The sequence below is a fragment of the Natrix helvetica genome, assembly GCF_964273705.1.
Source record: "Natrix helvetica genome assembly, chromosome: 1".
Taxonomy (NCBI): Eukaryota; Metazoa; Chordata; class Lepidosauria; order Squamata; family Natricidae; genus Natrix; species Natrix helvetica.
Window position 1 is genome coordinate 125,013,067 of NC_138548.1, and position 18,330 is coordinate 125,031,396.

Sequence of the window (18,330 nt, forward strand, 5' to 3'; positions counted from 1 at the left end):
TTTAAAAAGTTGAGCTAGAAATAGAGTAGTTTAATTGGATGAGGCCAGGTCACAGAAGGCTGATCTGTTCGGGAGTTTAAATAGGGTTAAGCAAGGCTATGGAAATCATCAAAATTATAACATTTTAAGGAAGCATGTGCAAATTCTTCTTCCCAGGAAGTGATTTTTTTTTTTAATTGCAAAAACATCGCCCGGGGAGAGCTTCTTTAACATCCTCAGTCAAAATCTGATCACAAAGCATTTTTTTTCCTTACCAAATTAGAAATAGGTGTAATAAATGTTTTGGAGTTTCTAAAAAGCAATGTTGATTATGATGAGAGCGGGTGGGGAAATCTCAAGAAACAAGGTATTTCATTGCTTCAAACCAAGTCTTTAAAAAGCAAAAAAAAAAAAAAAAACCCCTAAAGGAAAATAATTATGCAATCAATAATTTATTAAACCTCCATTTTGTAAAGCCAGTTACAAATTAAACAAAGAAGTGCAGAAATAAATCTGCAATACAATTAACGTCTGTTGCATTCCCAATTGGGTTTCAGCTGCCTGCAGCAACCCGTGAGCCAGGATATAGCAGTACAGTAGTATTGCAGCTTCAAGGGAGCAGAGGACTATATCATGGGTTCTGAAGTCCAGGCTTCCTCCAAGTGGCGCTCTCCTCCGTGTGTGAAAACTTAATTGGCACACTCCAATATACAACATGCCAGCTGCAGTGAAGTTGGAAATTCTTGCTCCATGAGGAGGACACTCGGTTGAGAGGAAGCCTATCTTTGTCAACGTACTGAACCAAAAAAATAGGGTCACATCTCTTCCACCAGTCTCCCCGGTTCCATGTTCAGAAACGGAAAAGATGCAAGAAATGGCAACTGAATGGGACTCAGCCTGGCATATTAAGGCAATGTCTATACAGGTGAAACTCGAAAAATTAGAATATCGTGCAAAAGTTCATTTATTTCAGGAATGCAACTTAAAAGGTGAAGCTAATATATGAGATAGACTCATTACATGCCAAGCAAGATAGTTCAAGACCTGATTTGTCATAATTGGGATGATTATGGCTTACAGCTCATGAAAACCCAAATCCACAATCTCAGAAAATTAGAATATTACATGCAACCAATAAAACAAGGATTGTACTTAGAACAATATCGGACCTCTGAAAAGTATAAGCATGCATATGTACTCAGCACTTGGTTTGGGCCCCTTTTGCAGCAATTACTCCCTCAATGCGGCGTGGCATGGAAGCTATCAGCCTGTGGCACTGCTGAGGTGTTATGGAAGACCAGGATGCTTCAATAGCGGCCTTCAGCTCTTCTGCATTGTTCGGTCTCATGTGTCTCATCTTTCTCTTGGCAATGCCCTATAGATTATGGGGTTCAGGTCAGGCGAGTCAAGCACAGTAATCCCACGGTCATTGAACCAGGTTTTGGTGCTTTTGGCAGTGTGGGCAGGTGCCAAGTCCTGCTGGAAAATGAAGTCAGCATCCCCATAAAGCTCGTCTGCGGAAGGAAGCATGAAGTGCTCCAAAATCTCCTGGTAGATGGCTGTGTTGACCCTGGACTTAATAAAGCACAGTGGACCAACACCAGCAGATGACATGGCTCCCCAAATCAACACAAACTGGAAACTTCAAGCATCTCCATTCTTCTTCCATAGTCTGGGTCCTTGGTTTCCAAATGAGATGCAAAAGTTGCTCTCATCAGAAAAGAGGACTTTGGACCACTGAGCAACAGACCAGGAATGTTTTTCTTTAGCCCAGGTAAGATGCTTCTGACATTGTTTTTTGTTCAGGAGCGGTTTGACAAGAGGAATACGACATTTGAAGCCCATGTCCAGGATTTGCCTGTGCGTGGTGGCTCTCAATGCACTTACTCCAGCTTCAGTCCACTCCTTGTGAAAGTCCCCAACACTTTTGAATGGCCTTTTCCTGACAATCCTCTCCAGGCTGCGGTCATCCCTGCTGCTTGTGCACCTTTTTCTTCCACACTTTTCCCTTCCACATAACTTTCTATTAATGTGCTTTGATACAGCACTGTGGGAACATCCAACTTCTTTTACAAATACCTTTTGAGGCTTTCCCTCCTTATAGAGGGTGTCAATGATGGTTTTCTGCACAACTGTCAGGTCAGCAGTCTTTCCCATGATTGTGATTCCTACTGAACCAGACTGAGAGACCATTTAAAGGCTCAGGAACCCTTTGCAGGTGTTATGGTTTAATTAGCTGATTAGAGTTGGACACTTTGAGCCTAGAATATTGCACCTTTTCAAAATATTCTAATTTTCTGAGATTGTGGATTTGGGGTTTTCATGAGCTGTAAGTCATAATCATCACAATTATGACAAATCACGGCTTGAAATATCTTGCATTGCATGTAATGAGTCTTATCTCATATATTAGTTTCACCTTTTAAGCTGCATTACTGAAATAAATGAACTTTTGCACGATATTCTAATTTTTCGAGTTTCACCTGTAGATGAATTGTAAAGTTTAGATCCCAGCCTGACCGATATAATCACAATTCATGCACCAAATATTTGGGGGCGTCTCTTAATTGTTCCTCCATTGTGGCAGAGAATGAAAAGATGGCAATTGTGGTCTTCTGAAATTCTGTTCATCTGGCCATGTTCCTCATTTTCAATCCCAGAGACAGGAATGGAAGGTCACTGCTTGGGAAATCCTTAGCAGAGGTCTATTTTCTATGGGTTCTGGGAGGGCTGGACATTCTGCAGCACACAGTTGGATATAAAATGTAATCTTATCCACTGAATGAACCACGGATAAATGTTTTTCTGTCAAGTGGCACTTCCCCAAACATGCAGCATGAAAAATTCCCAGGAGGTATAGTAGATGGAGTCTCTAGTTCAGCATTCCTCAGCCTGGGGAACTCCAAGAGCTGAATGTCTATGGAGCTGAAGAAGCTTCTTGGATAAGAAGCAAAATGTCTTCAAAGAAAAACCAGAAAGTCCAGTTGCCGCTTGGAGAAAGTCCAGTCTGGGAAATGTTGCTTAGCTGTATTAGGAGTGGTAAACATTCGTACTATGACAAAGTAATATAAATTCAGGATTGGGCACACAATTCAAGAGCCTGGATGTCTCAATTATAAACTCTGAAATAATACTTACATTGGGACAGAGGCTAGATAACATTGTGCTCTGATATTTTGATTCTTTTTAGTCTCAGCTGCCATAGACACAAGAAAGGGGCTGGGAGAGTTTTAATCCAAAGCCTCTGGACAGCACCAAGAGAGTGCCAGATGTTCATACTTTGAGACAGGGGCTTCATCATGTCCCTAATTTCTTTTATTTCTTGTTACTATCAAACCCAGGTAAATTAGATCTGAAGATAAACCTGTTTATTTTTCAGAAACAATATTGAGGGCTCAAAGCCTCTATTTTCTTAGCAAGGAATTCAGAGCATATCACAGTATTTTGTGTAAGGGGTTTCAAAAATATTTTCAGTGCAAGTGCGCCAATGTGTTATTTTCTACACAAATCACATTTAACCTTCGGCTCAGAGTATCTGTCTCCAGCCTGGCACCCTTTAGTTATATTCAGTTACAATTTCATCAACATATCTAGGAGGCATCAGACCAGAGAAGAATGCACTCAGGCTATTTCTGCCACCAGTTCTTCCCATTGCTTAGATATGATGGCAGTGCAGAAAAAAAGAACATTAAAAAATACTGCAAAGTCCAAACTCCTTGCCAAGGAAGAAAAGAGAATTCGCAGCATACAGATGAATATAAAATTTGACTTTATCCTCTGAATGAATCAGATATTTTTCTACTAAGTGGCACTTCCCCAAACATGCAGCATGAAAAATTACGAAGGACTTCCAAAAGGAACAATGCCACGTCTTTACAATTATGCAGCCTTGTGACAAGCTGATCTCCCATGTAGCAAGAGTCCCAAGCCTACAGACGTAGTACTGAAAACTGATTTGGAAGTTGAAGTCATTGCTTGAAGCCACTGGAGATAGTAACAGTCTTGGGAAGATGAAGTCTGTTGAGATGTAGCAGCTCATTCCTGAGAAATCACACATGCTCCACCCAAGGAGAAGAGCTAACAAAATCTCTTTCAGATGTGGAATTCTTGCCGCTATTAACTTAGCAACGCTCCTGCTGCTTTTATTGCAGAAAAGGTTTTCACATGATGATCTTTCAAAATGGCAAAAAATGGCTCTTGTGTTGTCCTTGCAGTAAGATCCGACCCACAAGAGTGGGCTCAGGAAAAACCCACATAAAACTCTCTCAGGATCTAGCCTGTGATGTTCTGATTACGAAAGGTCTGGATGTTCAACCCTAACCCTTCATCTGTCTGCCAGGCAGAGGCCGGAAGGAGAATTCTGGAGTAACGTTTTCTTACAAAAACGAATCTGCTACAAATTTGGCTGAGTCACACCACCACAGGTCCTTCTCAGCAGCATAATTCTCTCTGCAAATCCAATCACCTCATCCAGATGCTCCCATGGCTATCCAAGCTGGTGGCCGATCTGATGCTGCAGCATTTCTTCACAATCATGTTGATGTAGGCCTTCATGATTTTAATTATTTCTCCCACCTAATGAAATAAAGAGAATTATCAGACATCTTTAGTAAACTATGAAACCACTGTGGATTCCCACAGGGACCAAGACAAGTGGAAGGCATATTTTACAAACCAACCATGCTAGAAATAGAAATAGCAGACTTATATACTGCTCCACAGCCCCCTCTTAAGCTGTTTACAGAGTCAGCATATTGCCTCCATCAATCTGGGTCTTTATTTTATCGACCTCGGAAAGAAGGGTTGGAAGGCTGAGTCAATCTTGAGCCAAACTGCAGGCAATCAGCAGAAGTAGCCTGACTATTGCGCCCTCATGACTCATGCTAGATTGTGATTGAAATGTAAGCCTTCAATACGCAATTTAGGGTTCCCCAGATGTGCAGTGATGTGTAGCAGCTATAATTTCCAATAAGCATAAATAACAATTACGCTGGCTGGAAGTAACAGAAGATGAAACAAACACACATAGAAAGTATTTGAGTGGCTAAATCAAGTAATCAAAGCTTTCTGTCCTGATATTGTCGTTGCTAAACAGTTTTTAGGTCATTAATTTTATTAAAATTCTACCTTTCTTCAATGTTTTAGTAACTGCTTAAAATGCCCATTTTACAGCTTGAGATATGAGGTATAAATAAAGAGATTTAAAAATTCATTTGTACTATCATCATCTTAGAAAAGGAATTCCCTTCTCATACACTAAAAAGAATTTGGAAAAAGTTAACTATGGCAGTTTTAAAAAATTATTTGTCTCCGAAGTGGGGCGTGGGACGAGTCACCAATGGGTATTAACATGGCCCATTTGCCTGGAGACTGAGATAGAATTTGAGGCCACTCCCTCTATTCCTCCTCTTGACTCTCCAGATTAACCTCAGTCTTCAGCCCAGTTCTTTTTGTGGGCTCTCCATTTGGTTCGAGACAATCACCTTTCCTAATTTGTTCCTTCCTAATTCTTGATTCCTTCCACCTCGCTCATCTGCGCCTCTGAGAATTGCCTTTATTGCACAAGCTGGTCTTGCTGCGCTAGTGGGGAGCTCCCGAGCTGTTGGATGGTTGGGGGGGAGCCCCAGGCCGCGCGCCGCAGGGTGCTGCACCGCACATTCCTTTTCAGCGGAGATCACGGGGACAGATTTGAAGAGAGTGGCTCACTCGGAGCCAGCTCAGGTGATCGGACCACGTGATCAGCGGTCACCATCTTGGACGGCGGCCTTTGTTGAGAGGCGCACGTGGCGGAGCGCAGGTATCGATGCTCCAGTTTCAGAGGCCGCAGGCACTCAGGACCATTGGCAGTGCCCAGGAGGGCTTACTTGGGCCTGTACTCCGCAAGAGATCCGGGGAGGGCCCCAGCTGTTCAGCAGTGGGCCAGCCCTTTGTGCCGCAGATTGGTGGCGTGGCTGCGGAGTGCATGGAACCGAAGGAGTTCTGGTTCCAGCAGCAGTCTTTAGGCCGGTGGAAAGCGAGAGAGGAAGTGGTGAAGCAACGAACCGTGAATAGGTGCAATGGCAGAAGCCACGAGGAGCGGGGGAATGGCAGCCCCCAAATCACCGGGGTATCTGATCCGAGCGAGGAGCTAACCCAGTAACCAGGGGGAGGTCCACCTATAAGAAGAGTACCTCCAAATCGGCAAGGAACTTCCCTAGCAAGGAGGCTCGCATCACCAGGGCAGCAGGCAGACGGAGAGGTGGCATCAGCCCTTCTCCATCCAGATCACGCTCTCCCCGCAGGACCCCTCCTCTGATGAGACCCTCCTGGTTCCCCGGGCTCCCCCCATAGTTCCAGAAGGGGGAGTAGTCCTTTATCCCCCCCCCCATCGTCTGCTAATTCTTCGGGAGCCTGGGGGGATCAGCTCCTCCAGGGCAATGCTTAGCTCCTCAATCAGCAGCCCCTGGGGCTGGTTCGGAGCCTCCCAGCCTCACCCCGGCCTTTCCAGAGCTCCCTGAGAGTTTCCAGGATGTTATTGCCTGATCCATTGCCCAGGGGATTGCCACGGGCATGCAGCACCAATTTTAGGGGTCTAGGCGAAAATCCTCTCATGGGGCCCCACGAGGTCATCCAGACCAACCCAGTTCTGTGACTTCCAGTGTGCGCAGATCAGCTTCCCCCTCCACGGCTAGCAAAGGGTCCGGCTTGGAGGAGGAGGAGCAGAAGGATATTGGATTATCTGAAGACGAGGACCCTCAGGTCCCTGAAGCACCCACTATAACTGGGCTTCCCAACCCCACCTTATTTAGCTCCTTGCTACGCAAGGCCAAAGCTACAGCAGATCTGGACTCCCCAGGCTCCAACCAGGCAGCTTCCACTCCTAGCACCAGTGGGGGGACCAAGAAGGGGCCTTTTCACAGGCCTCAGGTGGAAAAGGAGGAGATTCCTACCCTAGATCTCTTCCTGGAAGTGCTAAAGTCTCAGTGGCCTAAGCCTGGCTTCCCCACCCCAGGGAGCAATGGTCGCAGGTTTTACAACCTTAACGCTACCTTCGCCCAAGCCCTACAGATTCCTTCTGTTGATGCTCCAGTGGTGGGCCTGGCCTCTTCCTCTGCGGTGGTGACGGGGGACATCTCCAACTGTCTGAAGGCGGAGGATAAGAGAGCGGAGCTGGTCATGCTCAAGACCTTCCAGGATGCGACGTGGGCGATCAAGGCGGCAGCCGCAGCATCCTTCTTCAACAGGTCCACCCTGCTATGGCTGGAACAACTCCGGGACAGGATGCCAGCGTCGGACTGCTGCAGGACATTACGAAGTTGATGGCAGCCACCCAGTTTGGATGCAGTTAAGTATTCCTCCAGAGCGCTGTCCTCCTCGGTGGCCTCCAGACACTTGCTGTGGCTGCGCAACTGGCAGGCTGAGTCCTGGGCGAAATGGCATTTGGCGGGGCGGAGTACATGTGTGACAAATTATTTGGCTCTTCCCTGGACCCCATCCTCACTGAGGACAGGAACAAGCGCAAGGTCTTCCCTTCTACATCCAAGTGTTCAGACCACCACTCGGCACCTTACCCCAGGAGGTCCTCCTATCGTAACCCTGAGCAAGAATTCCAGCAGCTGAGGTATTCTGCCCCCAGATTCTCCAGGCAGGGGGATAGACAATTCTCCAGGGATAGATTCAGATTCCAACAGTCCAGCAAATGTCCCTTTCGAGGAGGGGGCAGACGCTCCTTCCGCAGGCAGAAGTGATTCAAGCTCGGATCACCGGATTGGCAGCCGCCTCTCGTCTGCGGATCGCTGGGATCACATCACCATGGATGCATGGGTACTCCAAACTGTTAGATCCAGATTATGGCTGGAGTTCCGCTCCCATCCCCCAAATAGATTCCGGATCTTTCCCTCCTTCAAGAACCCGATCAATCGCTCCCTCATGCGCAAGGCCATCTGGCACCTACTGGACATCAAGGCAGTGGAGCTGGTTCTGGAGGGGGAGAAGGGGTCAGGATTCTATTCAAACCTGTTTGTCGTCCCCAAGAACTCAGGGGGTGGTGGAGAGCCATCTTGGATCTCAAGCTGTTAAACTCCAGGCTTGTTTACCATAGGTTTAAGATGGCTTCCCTCAAGTCTATCCTTGAAAGGATCAGGCAGGGGGACTTCCTAGCCTCAACTGATCTCACAGAAGCCTATCTACACATCATGATTGCCCCAGAGCACCGGAAGTTCCTTAGGTTCTCATATGGGGGCACCCATTACCAATACAGAGCCTCCCCTTCAGGTTGGCCTCTGCCCCCAGGAGCTTCAGCAAGGTACTGGCTGTGGCAGTGGCTCACCTCCGAGCCCATCCGGTCCGGTTACATTGCTACCTTGATGACATCCTCGTGCTAGCCACGTTGGCTGACCAGTCCCTGGGGTTCTCGATCAATCTTGAGAAAAGCCACCTGATTCCCACCACCAGGCTCCAACATTTGGGGATCATCATTGACTTGGTGGAGTGTGAGCTGTTCCTGTCTCAGGAACACAGGGACAGTATTGTAGAGTTGATTCAACAGATTCACAAGTCTCGGTCTGTTCCCGTAGCTCTTCTTTCCAGGCTCCTCGGCAAGTTCATCTCATGCATTGGGATAGTGGCCTGGGCCCTTATCCACACCAGAGAACTGCAGTGGTTCCTGCTTCCACATCAGCGGGATGGGACGAGCGACGCAAGCTTCAAAGTCCTCGTGACACCCCAGGTGCTGCTCTCCCTCCGTTGGTGGATGTCTTAGGCTCTGGCCAAGGGCTCCCTGTTCAGGAAACCAGAACAGGTTGGTCCTTACGATGGACGCAAGTCTGTTCGGCTGGGGGGCACACCTGGAGTCCCAGTTAGCTCAGGGCTGGTGGACTCCCACGGACCTATGGAAGAACATCAACTGGCTGGAGCTCAGAGCGATCCACCTGGCTCTGCGGCACCTCAAGGTGACGGTGGCCGGATGACACATCCTAGTTCTGACGGACAACATGGCGGCCAAGGCACACGTGAACAAGCAAGGGGGCACGCATTCCATGGCACTATGCGCCGAGGCAGCAAGGCTTGGAAACTGGGCGGAATGGAACCTCCTGTCGATTCGGGTGGAACACATCTCCGGCGTGGAAAATCAACAGGTAGACTGGCTCAGCAGGGAGACAGTAGACCACAGAAAGTGGCAGCTTCATCCCAGCATCTTCGAGCGGATTTGACAGAGATTTGGTTGGCCAACAGTGGATTTCTTCGCCTCCCCGTCGAACGCCCAGCTTCCGAGGTTCATCTCGCGGTTCCCGACTCGAGATCATCCTGGTGGCCCCTTACTGGCCCTGGCAGACCTGGTGGAGATGTCGACTCTTCCCCATTGGAGGATCCCGCGGGAGGAGGTGGCCCTGCGCCAGGGGAGCCTGGAACACCCAGACCCAGAATGGCTCAACCTAACCATTTGGCGCTTGAGTGGGAGCAGCTAAGGGAGGCCCAATTCTCTGCCAGGGTCATCAGAACCATCGAGGCGGCTAGAAGGAGTTCTACCACCCGCATCTATGATGCAACCTGGGCTTCCTTTGTGGCCTGGTGTCAGTCTGCGCAGGTAGAACCGACATCAGCCTCAGTCCCTCAAGTGCTGGAGTTCCTCCAGGATGGCTTGGAGAAAGGGCTGGCCCACAGTACCCTCAGGAGGCAGACCTCAGCCTTAGCCACGGTCCTTGGAGGGGTGGGTTCCCAATCTTTATCCCAGCACCCTTTCTTAAAGAGGTTCCTCAGGGGGGCAGCGAATCTTTGGCCACCGGTGGTCCACCGCTTCCCCACCTGGGACCTTCCCACGGTCCTCCAGGCTCTGATGGAGGTGAGCTTACAGTTTCTGATGCTCAAGGTAGTCTTCCTCGTAGCGATTACCTCGGCGAGGAAGGTGTCCGAGCTCAATGCTCTGTCCACCAGGGCAGATCTTTGTACCTTCCACGACAACAGAGTCGTGCTCAGACTTGATCCTACCTTCCTGCCTAAAGTCACCTCCCACTTCCATAGGGCTCAGGAGGTAGATCTACCGGACTTCTGCCCGGCTTCTTCCAGAGGAAGGGAGAGGTCCTCGCACCGATTGGATGTAAGAAGGGCACTGAGTATTTACCTGAAGTGCACAGTTGCCCTTAGACGGTCGGAGGCACTTTTTGTCTCCTTCCAGCCCTCGACACGAGGAGCAAAGGTATCTCCGGCCACCATCAGCAGATGGATTAAGCTAGCCATCTCCAAGGCCTATGAGGTGCGAGGGCTCCCGGTGCCAGAGGGCATCATCGCACACTCCACCAGGAGCGCAGCTACCTCTGCGGCCTGGCCCACCCAGGCACCCATCGAGGATATTTGTAGAGCAGCCACCTGGTCTTTGCCTTCGCCCTTCATTAGGCACTACCGGCTGGATGCCTCCGCCTCCGCGGAGGCATCCTTTGGTAGGAGGGTTCTTCAGGGAGTGCTGGACACTCGAGGGGCTCAGGCCGAATGATCCCTCCCATGGACATCTAGCTTTGGTATGTCCCATTGGTGACTCCTCCCACGCCCCACTTTGGAGACTGTCAGTTGGTCTTACCTGAACTGCATGTCTCGAAGGTGGCGTGGGAGTAGTCACTTCCCACCTGTTCGGTGCGCCTCTACACATGAGGGGCCTGAGCTGGTTAGTTACTGGTCAGTCAGGAACCGGGGAGGGAGTTGGTGTGTTTTCTTGTTCCCTTCCTTCCCAGGTTCAGCCTCGACTGGACCATCGGTTAGTTTGGAGAGTCGAGGAGGAGTAGAAGGAGTGGCCTCAAATTGTACCTCTGTCTCCGGGCAAATGGGCCTTGTTAATACTCATTGGTGACTACTCCCACGCCACCTTCGAGACATGCAGTTCAGGTAAGACCAACTGACACTCTCACTATTGCTCAAAAACTCAGAAGCCCTTGTTGATCTATCCACGATTATCCAAAGATATATTAAAATTTTATAGCTTGTTCCTGCTCTGAACGTGGAACAAATAACAGAAGGAAAACATGGTCTATGAAGGGATTGTCTGATATTCTTACCAGCCATCTAACTTTCCAATTGAAGTTATATAATTAACTGCTCTACTGTATACTATTTCTAGCCTGGTGGATCTTAAACTGTGGTCTGGGAACTCCTGGAAGTCATTGAGATCCTTTCAGGGGGCCTGCAAAGTCAAATATTCTAAGCTTTCTCAGTTTTAATACATAGTACAGTGCATATAGGGACACGGTGGCTCAGTGGCTAAGATGCTCAACTTGTCAATCAGAAAGGTTGGCAGTTTGGCAGTTCAAATTTCTAGTGCCGCATAACAGAGTGAGCTCGTTACTGGCCCCAGCTTCTGCCAACATAGCAATTCGAAAACACATTAAAAATGCAAGTAGAATAATAGGGACCACTTTGGTGGGAAGGTAACAGCATTCCATGTGCCTTCGGCGTTTAGTCATGCCAGCCACATGACCCCGGAGACGTCTTCAGACAGTGCTGGCTCTTCAGGTTTGAAACGGAGATGAGCACCGCCCCCTAGAGTTGGGAACGACTAGCACATATGTGCGAGGGGAACCTTTACCTTACAGTGCGTATATTGATAGGTTTACTGTACTAGAATCCTTTTTCAATCTTTTTTAAGAATGCCAAGTAGTCCTGTGACCAAAATGTTTGAGACCTATTGGTCTAACCCATCCTGCGTTAGAAGAATCATTTTTGAGCGGTTTAAATTCTTGAGACAAGAATGTCCTAAAATGTACCTGGGGGGTTTCAAAGTACATCTCTCTTTCATCCACAGTCAGCTTGAAGGTGATGGGCTGAGGAGCTCCGAAGAAGATAATCTGCTCATACTGGAAAGTTTCCAGAGGCTTTGGCTCTCCCCGTTTGTACAGTGACACATTCTCTGTATTGACGCTGAGCCAAAGGTCATTTGGAAAGCCCCCTTCTTTGCACTATATGAAAAGAACCAAGAAGTGTTAGCAAACAGGGATGGTATAAGCTGAGGAGACTGATTTTGGCCAAAATCGACAGGAAGTACGAGATGTATATAAACAGATCTTTTTCCTGCTCCAGCCTCAGCCTCCTTCAACCCTTGTCTTTTACCACTAGTGCTTTTTAAAAAAATATTTCTCAAAACAACAGGTGAAAAGTTATTAAATTAAAATGGCTTCTTTCTTACTCAGAAATTTTCTATGCAATCTTTTAACACAAGGACTTTTCCAACTACAAAAGTCTCCATAGGAAGGAAGGAAGGAAGGAAGGAAGGAAGGAGGGAGGGAGGGAGGGAGGGAGGAAGGAAGGAAGGAAGGAAGGAAGGAAGGAAGGAAAAAGATCCAATTGTTTTGTGAGATGAAATTATCCAGGCCTTAGCTTGTTCTACACTTTGTGCTGAGGGTTTTTAGCCACTAATGTCACTTTAAGAGTTATTAAATGTGTGGGATCAATTGGAAAAGGAGCAATGGAAACTTTGGAAAAGGAAGGAAATTGGAACTTGAATTTTTTTAAAGTACAAATATATCATTTAAGGATGTCTTTCAGAGTGCCCCCCCCCCCCAAGTTACTAGCTCAGGTGTGTATGCTTGGTATACCATCTAATGCCAAACTCTAGCAATTGGACTCAACCCACTTTCGTATCCCAACAAAAATAGTCCTTTATCCAGACAGGACATCAGAATATACCATATTAAGAGCCACTATTGTAATTGAAGCAATGAATTTTGAAAGAAACCACCCCTGTTAAAATCCCAGCTTAAGTGTTGAACATTTCTGCAGCCAAGTGATAATTTGAATCTGGAACTCTTCAGTTCTCTGTTGAGCTTCTTCACACAAGTTCTTCAGCAAGTTATTGAACAACAGGTACCATTCTTCACAGGGATAACACAACCATGTAAGGGTTTTTTTTTTAAAAAAAATGAAGATGCCAAAATAACATGCATAAAAGGTACTTTAGAAACTGTTAACTTAGGTGTGAGAGAATTATCTACAGACAATTTGAGCAAAGGGGCATAGTAGGAATTTTTAGAAAACTATCCTGGACACGTGACCCCCCAAAAAACACCCCAGCAATGTGGGAATGCTAGATCACAAAGTGACTTTCATAGTGGGCACATCCAGTCACAAAACAAAGATGAGCAGGTGATTCCAGCAACCAAGTAACTTTCCTATGATCCTGAATACAAAAGGTGTCATCTAATCTCACACAATACAACACAAAACTAGAACCAACAACACGCAATACTGCATGTTCACCCCCCAGCTTCCTTCTTTTCCTTATTGCCACCCCAGTTTTCCTCTTTACCTTGTCCCTCCTTTCCTTCCTTCCTTGGCAGCTGGGAATACTGGAAAGGCAAAACCTTTTGTTTCGTGCTGTGTTTCCTTCCTTGGATTGTTTGTCCAAATGGAACACAGAACTAGAAGAGGTCAGGTGGACAGAGGCGCCAGTATTTCACACACGCACCAAAACCAATTAAGAGATTGTGGGGGGGAAACACAAAACATCAGGAGGACACTTGAGCTATGGGTAGAAGCATGCAGAGATAGTCCTGCTGCTAAGCATCACAGTGCTTTACCCCACACATGCTTCCGTGTCGGCTCTTACCTCAACGTCAAAGAGGGTGGAGCCGTAACCGGACCATTCTTTCATGATTGCCATGTAAGCCACCATGGCCTGTTGCTGTAGCAACCCCTGCAGTTTGTTCCATTTTTCTGTTATGCTGGCCCGAGCTGCTGACAGTTCTTCTTTCACCCACATTTCTACCATCTGCTCCTCTTCCACTTTTTGCTTCTTCACCGAGCCTGTCTTGAAGCCACGCTTCAGAGTGCCCTCCAGGAAGCTAGTCCGCCTTCTCTCCAGAACTTGGCTGCTGGAGCCGCTACTCTTCATCGACTGCAGAATTTTCGACTTCAGACGGTTCACTGGATAGACGCTGTCAAGGGACCAGGAGATTTTGAAATAGTCCCCATAAAGATACTGCAGTCTCAGTGATGCCAAGTGTTGCAGGGTCTCCTCTGGCCCAGGGAAGTGACCATCAATGAGACTTTCATGCGCCTGGTAAAAAGTCAGAAGTAACCATTATTCCCAGCCTTTCATATTTATTTACTAGCTGATAACCCAGTGCTGCCAGGGTATTTATTTATCCCAACCCTACTTCCATGAACATTGCCGCAATTTGTAACGTTGGATTTTCCCCCTTACGAGAGGGAGCCACCTTGTGGAGTACCGTGAAGCCATTACCATGGCAACTCTACAGCACTGTACAGTAGACGCCATTTTAAGGCAGTACAGTAGAAGTCATTTTAAGGCACAACAGGCTCTTAACATACCCCCAAGGGGTGTTAGGGGTGTCTTACCCCCACAGTATTTGTTTCCAGAGGATAGGTAATCTGTGTACCAAGTCTGGTTGAAATTGCTCAAGGCATTCCAGAACATACACAAACACACACAGCCATTTTTATATAGATAAGATAGTGAAGTGCAGTATAGTAAATACTATCACATTTCAGCTTGCACCTCACAGGTGATACTAGTACTGAAATGTGCAAAATGTGAGCTTGCAGCTATTATGATTAAAACCTGTAAGATATTCAATAGCATAGACTCTCCTGACTTTGGAATTCCATTTTATCGTAATTACAGTATTATGATTCGTGTCTTGTTTTCTCAGGTAATGTAAATCAGTCTGGTTTGTTCGCAGCAATGTGCCAAAGCAGGCTAATTCTTTTCATCTCAGTCTGATCCATCTAAGCACCAACTACCTGAGGTGTTGATGTAAAATCCTTGGCCCAGTCAGTTCCTAACTCAGTCCTGATCAATGCTCCTGGCAGGATATACTCTCACTAATTGTATCAAAAACTCCCATTTTAGGGAATATAGAATTCCCACCTATTTTTTTCCAATTCTGTTTGGTTTTTTAATAAGCTTCCTACCTATGGAATGCAAGCAAGGCTTCATCACTTCTTTGCCCACCTTTCCAATTGGTTGCATAGAAGGCCTCCTCAAGCTATTGGTACTGAATTCTGAAATAGACATGTTTTTCAGCCTCCCAATATCTCCAATTTTTTGTCAAGGACTAGCTGGGTGAGCTTTAAAAAATTGCCCATTGTTGATTGAGTTTGGACGTTTGCTTGGCATTGCTGACAAACGGAGGGTAGTTCCACCTAAAACAGGCTCCTTGGGCTAAAAGGAAACCTCTCCAATCCCACTGCTAGTTAAGTTCTGTCATTTACTAACATGCTACATCCATCTTTGACCCAATGAAGTTGTATGAATCTAGCTGCTTAGTCTGTCTCATGGAAGGATTACCTGCTCAAACATAAAGGCAAATTCCACTCCCTCCTTGGGAATATTTTCAACATCGAGAAAGCAATAGAGTTTAAAATACAGCTGCCAATGGCCATCCACATCCTCTTCCATGGATCCAGAAAGTCTAAACGCATAGGAGGAGAGTTTGGTGATCATTTGGATTACAGATCAAGAAGATGACTAAGATGTCACAGGTATGTTACTGAACTTCTTGCAACTCCTTCCACAACAGTTAGAAAAGCTCAGCACATGGTACACCACCAAGATTTTTGTGTCACTGCAAATAGCAGCATGAGTGGGTCAAGGCAAGTTATGAGGTGTTGATACTGCTTGTGGCAAGTGACTTTAGGCATTATAGCTAATGAGGTAATATATGGCCCACATCGAGGGGCAGGGGGGGACATGGGGGAACAGAAGAGGCTTAAAAACCTCCATTCATCCTCCATTTTCCAAGATTCATTTGTAACTGTGCGAGTACAGATTTAGATATATGAAGCATGGTATTGAAAATGAGCCATAGCCTTCTTAGCAAGAAACACATACTAAATTCTTCGCAAAAAACTAAGTCTAAACTTAAATAGAGGGGCTGAGGCCTAAATAATTTGTATTGGTATTTTCACACGATGGAGACTCAACTTTACAGATATGTCTCACATACTTGAAGTCCCAATTATAGTGACTTTTCCTACCTCTCAAACTTGGCCAAAACATCTGCTACAATCACCCGGCTTTCAATGGCTTTATCCACATGTTTATTGCGCTCAAAGAGGGCAAACATATTCCGACTGTCTTCCATGGCCAGCCCCCGGATCAGCTTCTCTACCACCTGAAAGTGGAGAGAGAAAGTAGGAAAATTGAGCCCAACCAAGTTATTCTATCATTATTCAACAACGGAATTGGGAAATAAGACGTGATTGGGAAAGGCTACAAACAGATTGGAGTAAGGACTTACATTTTAGACAGAGTTTCTAAGGAACTGGATCAGAAGGGAAGAGAGAGCTTCCATTTCCAATATTTTAATTCTTTCTTGGATCAAACAGTGAAGAGGCAGCAATTATAGAGTTCCTAGGCAGCCCAACTTTCAAAAAACTTCTATTCTTACCTCCCCTGCACTGGTGTGAGAATTGATAGTGATCTGACAGGAACCTCCTCCGTGGCAATAGACTGTAGTGGTCATTTCCTCCCGCGCGATAAGTGCTTGTATTTCCTCCTGAGAGGGGACAAATTCTCTGCTCTTGGTTCTCTTCAGGGAATCAGTGATGAACTGAGAATACTGGTCTACTTCCGTGCCCAGAAAGAAATCTTTTACTCTGGGATAGGAAAAGAAGAGATACAGTGTCCTGTAACATGTTTTGAGATTCGGAACCCTTCATCATTTGTACATGGCAGAAAAGAAGCCAAACTCATTCAAAGGCCATAAACTACTTAGAATTTTCTGACTATAGGGCTAGTATTCTGTTTTCATTTTTACGGCATCAGTGAATAAAGAGCACAACTGTGTAATAAAGCAGAGTCCCCTAATATTTCTAGGTTGGTGACCCGGAGGTGGGAGAGGTAGCTGCCTTTACATGTGCAAGTGCATGTGCGAACAAGGCTGTGAGCGCGCATGTGATGCTCATGACGATGCTTGAACATGTGCAAGGCTCGTGGCAACACTAATGCCTGCACAACACTTGTGGCAATACTAGTGCGAGTAGAAGGGTACAGATGGGTGCATGGTGGCCAGCCACTCAACAGGCCACGGCCCATAGGTTGGGGACCCCTTTAATTAAGTGTTAGGAGAGGCAATGCAAACATATCTCATGGGGGGGGGGGGGTGTCTTACAATATACAGGACATAAAGCATGGATCAGAATCTCTCCCAGCATCTGGTCTAGTTTTAACTTTCAACTGTGATCTACACCCCTTAAGGGCAATGGGCATAAGCACGAGTGTGCATAGAATACCTCTTACCTCCTGAGATGAAACTTGAGGTAACGGAGGATTCCCCGGCTGGGAAGGAAGGTACAGCTCATGCAGGTCATGAGCTGCCAGTGATGAAGGTTACCAGGGCTGTTGGGCTGTGGCACATGATTGGTTTGCTTGATCAGCTGACAATAGACTTCATCGCGGAGGCCCCTGAGATCATGGCAGGTCTGAAGGATGCCCTGGATAATGGGGATAGGGTCAGACACGGACTCGATTTCCTGAAGGGAGTTGAAGATCTTCATGGCTTCATCCTGAAGACTGCTGTAGCCCTTCTCTTGCTGCACTGTAAGGGAAAGAGAGGCACAAGAACAAGGCAAGGGAGACGACAATCAGTACAGTACCTCCTTGGGAAATATTTGTTTGTCAGGCAGTTTCAGGTTTAAACATAATAATCTTATGAAAATTACATATATGCCCCTCAGGGGTTTGCAACACAGTTATTAACGTCCATTCTAGCCTTCTCTGAATTGATATCCACCAGATGTCTAAAACTGTAAGGGATTTTGGTAGATGAAATTTATCACATCTGGACAGTGCCAGATTAGGGAAGATTCACTGCAGTTCCACAGAACAGTGTGTGCATAATCGCTCTCCTAGATCAATGTAGAATTCTCCCCCACCTTCTCTTTTCCATCTGGAAAGGTACTAGATTCTACATTCCTCTGAAAGGCAGAAAAAAAGACAATCTGAGCTAAGGAGATAACTGATGCAATAAGAAATAGAATAAAATTGATTTAATTCAAGTTGGAAAAGGAAACCAAATTACCAGCATAATTCCTGAGAGCTGTCTGGGTAAAGATATATTTTAAATAATATTGCTATTATTAATTGCATAGTAATGATTTCTAACATTGTGAATAGAAGAGCGCCCCATCCTGTTTACAGAATAAACTCAGTTTTGAATGCTTAATCTAAAGGCAACAGCACTAAAAACATTGGTTTTTTTTCCGTATGTACACTTATGAATTTGTCTCACTTAAAATAATGGATCGAAGTGATACAAAACAAAATGATTGAAACATACTGATGATTTTATGTTAAACTCAAAACTGCTAATATTTATGTAAATGTTGATATTTTTCTATTTTTGTTTGTAAAATTTGTGAGACCTG

General features: G+C 46.1%; 1 protein-coding gene across 1 annotated transcript in view; it reads right to left on the minus strand.

Moving 5' to 3' along the window:
- Positions 1–927: 927 nt before the first annotated feature.
- LOC309383487 (unconventional myosin-X-like) overlaps positions 928–18,330 on the minus strand; it is a 135,608-nt gene continuing 118,205 nt past the window's right edge. The window contains exons 35-41 of the mRNA XM_081936100.1: positions 17,204–17,501; positions 16,353–16,560; positions 15,940–16,076; positions 15,251–15,374; positions 13,547–13,996; positions 11,709–11,900; positions 928–4,554 (exon numbers count right to left, since the gene is read on the minus strand). Coding sequence (XP_081792226.1) covers positions 4,441–4,554; positions 11,709–11,900; positions 13,547–13,996; positions 15,251–15,374; positions 15,940–16,076; positions 16,353–16,560; positions 17,204–17,501 — 1,523 coding nt within the window. The 3' untranslated portion in view covers positions 928–4,440. The remainder of the gene's footprint in view (positions 4,555–11,708; positions 11,901–13,546; positions 13,997–15,250; positions 15,375–15,939; positions 16,077–16,352; positions 16,561–17,203; positions 17,502–18,330) is intronic.